General features: G+C 42.2%; 1 protein-coding gene and 1 pseudogene across 1 annotated transcript in view; one reads left to right on the top strand and one right to left on the bottom strand.

Moving 5' to 3' along the window:
• The window catches only part of LOC102876784, a 10,386-nt pseudogene extending 8,670 nt beyond the window's left edge, over positions 1–1,716 (top strand).
• Positions 1–7,011, bottom strand: part of ALK (anaplastic lymphoma receptor tyrosine kinase) — a 1,280,998-nt gene that overhangs the window by 140,906 nt on the left and 1,133,081 nt on the right. Inside the window, exons 10-11 of the mRNA XM_006880682.1 lie at positions 3,815–3,909; positions 3,518–3,634 (exon numbers count right to left, since the gene is read on the bottom strand). Of these exons, the coding sequence (XP_006880744.1) occupies positions 3,518–3,634; positions 3,815–3,909 (212 nt within the window). The remainder of the gene's footprint in view (positions 1–3,517; positions 3,635–3,814; positions 3,910–7,011) is intronic.

Below are 7,011 nucleotides of genomic sequence, written 5' to 3'. Positions count from 1 at the left end.
TCAAAGCAGCCTGAACTTCTTCTTTCATCACCATAGGCTCTTGCTCATATGTTGTTTCGTGAAATTCTTCTGTGTCTTCCAATTCTTTTCGAAATAATAGGTTTTTTAAAACCCTATGCATGCTATACTATAGTCTATTATAAAGGAGCTCTATTGGCCTACTGGGTAAAGAGTTATGCTGACAATCTAAAGGCATGTGGTTCAAATCAATCATGGGTAAAAGATGGACAATCTCCTCTTCTATAATTTACAACCTCAGAAAACTCACTGGAGGGTCAGCAATGAGTTCATTCTGACTGGATGGCACACAACAACAACAACAACGTCCTTATAAAGAATAAGGATTTCAATTTAAAGACTAAGGTGTACCTGATGGTATTTTCAATTTTTTCTGTGCACCTGAAAGTTGAACGATAAAAATGCAAGGCCATTGAGTATTATGGTTAGCACAGGAATCCAGAATTAAGGTTGCACAGAGAAGTGTACTCGGGGTGGGAGGTGGGAGAAAGGGAAGTGGGAATTGTATACTAATGAAGGAATTTTTTTCTCTTCTCTCTCTTCAGAGGGGGAAGTGAGATGGTGGGGAGGGGTGGGCAGGGAGAAAATTGCAGCAATGAATGAATGGAAATCCAAAACCTCTGTAAAAAAAAATAAAAAAAACAAATTAAAAAAAAACAACAAAAATTCTCACCAATGAATCAAAAGGAAACACAATCAATATCCATGGTAACAGCAGTCAAAAAATCTAAGACGTGTTACATTGGTAAATATTGCTACTGAGCAAGGATGTCAACTTAGAGACTAAGATGTGCCTGATCCAAATCATAATCTATTCAATTGCCTCCTATGCATCAAAAAGTTGTACAATGACTAAGGATGACAGAAGAGTAACTGGAGCTGGAGAAGTTGTTGAGTACCACAGAGTCAGAGCCGACCCATAGATGACCCTCTGGCAGGTTTTCAGAAGTAGTTAATCACACAGGAGCAGACTGCCCATCCTTCCTCCATGGAGCAGCTGGTGCTGACGACCTGGAGCTGAGGAACCAGATGTAGGTAGCTGTCCAGGAACTTGTTCTGGACAACTGCAAGTCAAATGATGGAAAAATTGAGAGTTTAACAATTGAATTTATGAACTTAGAGTTCCTCAGTTTGATAAATTTAGGCTTGGCTTCATTTTCAAATCTCCCCCAAATTACTGTAATTGAAAAAGCTTCAGCTGAGTGAAAATAGAACCTTTGGAGGTCTGGACATGTTAGCAGAAAAGCTTCTAAACCTCACGTACCTAAACTTGACTGGAAATAAACTGAAGGATATCAGCACCTTGGAGCCCTTGAAAAAAAACTGGAGAAGCTGAAAAGCCTGGATCTGTTTAACTTGTGAAGTTACCAATTTGAATGATTACCAAGAGAGCATTTTCAAGCTCCTGTCCCAGCTGACCTACCTGGATGGCTATGACCAAGGGGACCAGGAAGCCCCTGACTTAGATGTTGACGTGGATGGTGTGGATGATGAAGAGGAGGATGAAGGAGAGGATGAAGATGAATATGAAAATGAAGGTTTAGAAGAAGAAGATGAAGTCAGCAAGGAGGAAGAAAATTTGGCCCTGATGGAGAAGTTGACGAGGATAAGGATGAAGATAAAGATGAAGATGAGGAAGAAAGTGGGAAAGGTGAGAAAAGGAAGAGAGAAACAGTTGATGAAAAAGAAGATGATTAAGACCCCAAATAACTCACAAAAAGAAGAGAACTGTTCAGAGTTGGTTGGACTGCTCATATAGCTTTGGTAGCTGTTTAAATAAAATGTAGCTGTGATACAAACCCCAGGATGTTCACCCACCCAAAGAGCCAAAGAATAGTTCTTGTGACATTCCACCTTCCTGTTTAGTCCCTCTTGGAACTCCACCACCAAGTGTGGGGACTTTGCCCCAAGAAAATTGCAAACATTGTTAGGTTTTTGTGTAAGACTCTTGCTGTAGCACGGATAGCTGTGCTCAGTGAGTCTCAACCATTCGTGACTACCAGTTATTCTGAGATTGTAACAGCATTTTTACTTTCTGTAGTACAAGAAGGAAGTTTTGTAAATAAAATCTTAACATTTTTAGTCTAAAAAAAAATGCAAGGCCAAAGAAGAATCAATGTCTTTGAACGACGGAGTTGGAAAAGAGTACCAAATATTTATAGACTGCCGGGAGTATAAATAAATCTGTGTTGGAGAAGTGCAAACAGGGTACTTCTTAGAGGCAAGGATGGTGAACCTTCATCCTGCTGTCAGGAAGCACCAGTTCTTGGCAAAAGACACCATGCTGGAAAGATCAGAGAAAGAGAGGAAGGCCCTCAACAAGATGGATCGACACAGTGACTGTAACAGTGATAGACTGTGAGAATGGACCAGAAGAGGGAAACCTTCGGATCTGCTGTTGCTATGATAGCTATGAGTCACAGGCGATTCAAGGGCACCCAACAAATAGGGAGTCTATTAAGTATGTAATAGCATTTTAAAAACATTTGAGATATTGTGGGAATTACCAAAATGTGACTCAGAGACATGAAGTGAGTACATGCTATTTGAAAAATGGTGCCAACAGACTTGCTTGACACAGGGTTGCCATAAACATCCAATTTATAAAAAAAATTGCAGTATCTGTGAAGTGTAATAAAACAAAAATGCAATAAAAGCAAGCTTACACATACACAAAACAAAAATAAGAATTTCACATTTATAAAATGGAATTAGAGATTTAGCCTTTATTTGCTGTTATTTTACTATTTTAACAAAGTTGAAGGACAGCTGTAGGCCTGCTTCTCCACCTTCCTAGTGTAAAGAAATTTTACACATCAGATACCTGCTCCCACCTGGGACACAGCTTGCCGCGCTAGTGTAGGGCCTAGGTGGCTTTGCCTGCTTCTCTGGGGTGAGGGCCACAGTTCACAATCCAATAACTATGAAGGAACATCCTACCAGGTTAAGAGATTGACTACCAGAGATTCCTCCTGACACAAAGAGGCTGAATACTCATACTCATATGTCAACACTAGAGGCAGGTACAGTTCTAGGAGCCGTCTTTCAGCCCAGAGTGTGCTGATCAGAATAGCTTTGGGGACAGCTACTCAGGGGAAGCATGTTAAATGAGAACCCATGATGGGGTAGTTAGCCTTCATGGCACATAAGAACTTTATCTGGCATCTAGCCTTGTTTTTAGGGAGGAGAAATGTGGTAAGCAGGCTGACCCACATGCACACAGGCTTCAGCAATACATTTGAGCTTGGTTATCATCAGCCTGGTCCTCCCCTTGTGTTGGAGCCTGGATATTTCCCAGGCTCCTTTGACACAGCTTCCAGATGCTCCCATTGCACAGACAAGGAGAGACACAAATAGTTGTCCTCAGGAGCGCCAAAGGTACAGTGCAGTTGAAGCTGCAAAACGTGCTCTGTAAGTCTCTGCTCCCCATCCCAATTTGAGCACACATCTTTTTGTTGTAGGAGATTACCTTGCTCCAACTTGTGAGCTGAATCCTTACCTGTCGGGTCAAACGTGGGGACCTCTCTTGGCGTATTTTCTGAGGGTTTTGGCATCTTGTTTCTCTCAAACAGGTTTCCTGATTCGGCATTCTGTGGTATCTTGTCTTCCCCGCTGACTAGGATAGAGAAGAGCCACAACTCAAGTTAGGTGGGGCTCCTTTAAGGGAGAGTGATGAGATAGCTTGGGGTGGGAGGGTTGGAAGGACAACCCAGGTCAGGTTATGGAGCAATGGATGATGAAACTACAAGTAATCTGAGTTGGAAGATAAAAGTGCAGGGACAGAGGGTGAACTCACTGGTGAGGTAGCAGTCAAGACTGATGGAGATATTGTCAAACGCCACGATAGCTCTGGATCCTTTTCCCCACCATGCAACAATCTGCAGCCAGAACCTGTACATGTAAGTAAGAAGAATGTGCATGAGGAACAAGCTGGATGTTTATGGCTTAAGATTATGCATCTGTTAGGTGGACTGTCAGATTAAGATTCTGTTTCACGTATATTCCCTGGCTCATAACCCTAGTTGTCAGTAGCTTTACCTGACCTAGGAGCAGTGAACATCTCCTCTTCAATAGAAAGCGCTTCTTTTCCAAAGCATCCTTCTAAATATGAATGACCACCACTTGGCTCTTCAATTCAACATGAGAGCTTGAGTATGGGTCAGGATACTTGGCTAAAATGAGAAGACTGTTTCCACTTTCTGGGTGGAAATGTATAGGCTTGACATTCAGCTGGTGCTTGCTGATGAGCTGAAGTTGCTATTAAAATATTGAAATGCTTTTGTATGCTCTGGTCCCTCTCCATTATCCAGCAACCAAGGAACTATCCCACGTACCAGATTCCTCTCTCCAGTGTCCAGCACCTTGTCCAGGATCAGCTCTGGGAAGTTAGTACAGTGTCTAACTGGTTGTTAAATGTTGACTGATGTGGACTATCACCTGGGAGAAGTCTGCAACCAGAACCTAGTGGGTCATAAAGTATTAACAGTAAACCCACCGAGAAATTCCTTCTTTCCCTCTCTTTCATAGCCTTGGAGGATCAGGTCCTCGTGCAGTGGACAAAAAAGGTTTTAAAGTGAGATAAAGAGAAAATAACATTGGTTAATTTTCTACCTGAAAAAATTATCTGTACGAAAATTTGCCAATCAGCCCTTTTCTGCTGTCAAGGGAGGTTTCCCCACCCTTCAGAGACTCAGTGCAGAATTAACCTGTAGAACCACATATGTGTCCACTCTCTAGTATCATGAACATCATGGGAGAGAACTTGTTACGGATGGACTTGTATGGCACCCCAAATATGTGTTGGACTCTTAACCTTCATATCTGTAGATATAATGTCATTTTTAGTAGAGTTTTTATAGAAGAAGAATCAATGCCTTTGAGTTGTTGTGCTGGAAAAGGATGCTGAATATACCATTCAATGCTAGGAGAACAAAAAGGTTCATCCTGGAGAGGGTGAAACCAGGCTGCTCCTTGAAGGCAAGGATTTTGAAGCTCTGTCTGACATATTTTGGGCATGTTGCCAAGTAGAGACAAGTTCTTGGAGAGGGACATTGTGCTTGAATGCACAAGAGAAGACCCCAGGTGAGATGGATTGACTCCGTGACTGGGGTAATGGGGGTAGCTGTGTCAGAGGCAAAGAGGTTGGCACAGGATAGCACAGGTTTCAGAGCTATTATAAAAAAGGGTCATTATGAATCACAAGCGACTTGAAGGCACATAACAACAACAACAACAAGGCCCTATTAATGTAGGTTATGTCTTAATCTCCTCTGGGTTACAAAAAGAGCAGGTTAGACACAGAGGGCACACATATGAGTGAAAACAGATACAACATGAAGATTGACCAACAGAGACCTTCCTCTAAAGCTGTTGTCTGCAATTCAGACTTGTAGTTGTCTGAACTGTGAGAAAGGGAGTGTCCCTTATTTACAGCCAGGTGCTTGTGGTGTCTCTGTTCTAACCCACTAGATAACTAAGGCACAACCTATGCCCAGCAACTGGTGGCAGAAGGAGAGAGGTGGTATGGCCAGACATGGGGTGTTACTCAGGATTACAAAAGAACGGATCATGGATACATGTTCTGACATGGATGCGCCTCAGAGGTAATATACCAAATTGAAGAAGCCAGATGCCAATGACTTCACAATGTGTTTCTGTTCTTATGAAATGTTCAGAATGGGAAAATCTATAGGAAAAGAAAGCAGATCAGAGGTTGTCAGGAACTGGAGATGAGAACAGTTCTGACTACTAACTAGCACGTGGGCTCTCTTTGGAGTGGTGAGGATGTCTGCTTTAAAGTGGACTGTGGACTGCTGGCTGAACAACTTGATGAATGTGTTAAAAGTTATTGGAATGTTCACATAAAGCAGACAAACTTTATTGCTGTATAAACTCCACTTTGATAAAGCTGTCAAAACAGAGGAGTGAAGGAAACACAGGCAACAGAACATTGGTAATGTGGGGTAATAATAACGGAAGAGAGGAGTGTGGGTAGAAGTAGGAAGCTGAGAGTGGCAAGAAGCTGGGCAGAGAGGGCACTGGAACTACAAGAAACAAGAGGAAGGAAAGAAATACACAGGGAAATGCACACACACAAGGATTTGCAGAGAGGCAACGTAGCTTTAGTCAGCAAGTGAGTGCAGCAGGGTCCATGACCACATGACCTCTGGTGAAGATTTAATAATGACTGTGGGTGCTGGCTTGTCTATTGCTATCCAGAGAACAGCGACTGGTTCCTGTGAAGGAAGGACTTCAAATTGAAGTCAACTTTAATTGAAGCAGCATATTTGTGATTGATTATTCTGAACTGAACCACTTGGTAAATCTGTATGTGCTTTTGCCCATCCCATGGAATCCCTCTTCAAACTACAAGTGAGATGATGCCTTTGGGTTAGTGGTGTGAGTCCCTGTCAATGCACTAGAGCTCCCTTAATACAGGAGAGAGTGGTGAAGATGAAGGAAACCCTTCATGAGATGAGTTGACCTAATAGCCACAAGAATGAAATGAAACATACCAATAAACATGAAGATGGCACAGGGCCAGGCAACTTCTTCAATATGGCTTGAAGCTCAACATGAAGAAGACAAAGATTCTCACCACTGGGCCAGTTCGCAGCACCATAATGGATAAAGAAACGATTGGTGTTGTTCACAATTTCAGCTTGCTCAGCTCTACCATCAACACTCTTGGCACCAGCCATCAGGAAATCAAGAAACGAATTGTAATAGGATAATCTGCTGTCAGGGATCTCTCCAGAGTACTGTATGAAGTACAGTGAACTCAGTCTAGAAACAAATGTGCACCTGATCCAGGCCATGGCCTTTGCAATTACTTGCTATGTATCAGAGAGCTGGATAATGACTAAGGATGACAGAAGAAGAATTTGATGTAATTGACTTATGGTACTGGCATAGAGTCTTGAACATACAATGGAATGCCAAGAACATAAATAGGTTTGTCTTGGAGAGGGTGAAACCAAACTTCTTCTTGGA

Source organism: Elephantulus edwardii, unplaced genomic scaffold (assembly GCF_000299155.1).
Source record: "Elephantulus edwardii isolate Elephantulus edwardi_28Jun2011 unplaced genomic scaffold, EleEdw1.0 scaffold00009, whole genome shotgun sequence".
Classification (NCBI taxonomy): domain Eukaryota; kingdom Metazoa; phylum Chordata; class Mammalia; order Macroscelidea; family Macroscelididae; genus Elephantulus; species Elephantulus edwardii.
Note: the sequence above shows the minus strand (reverse complement) of the source record. Positions and strands in the feature narration are given on the sequence as shown.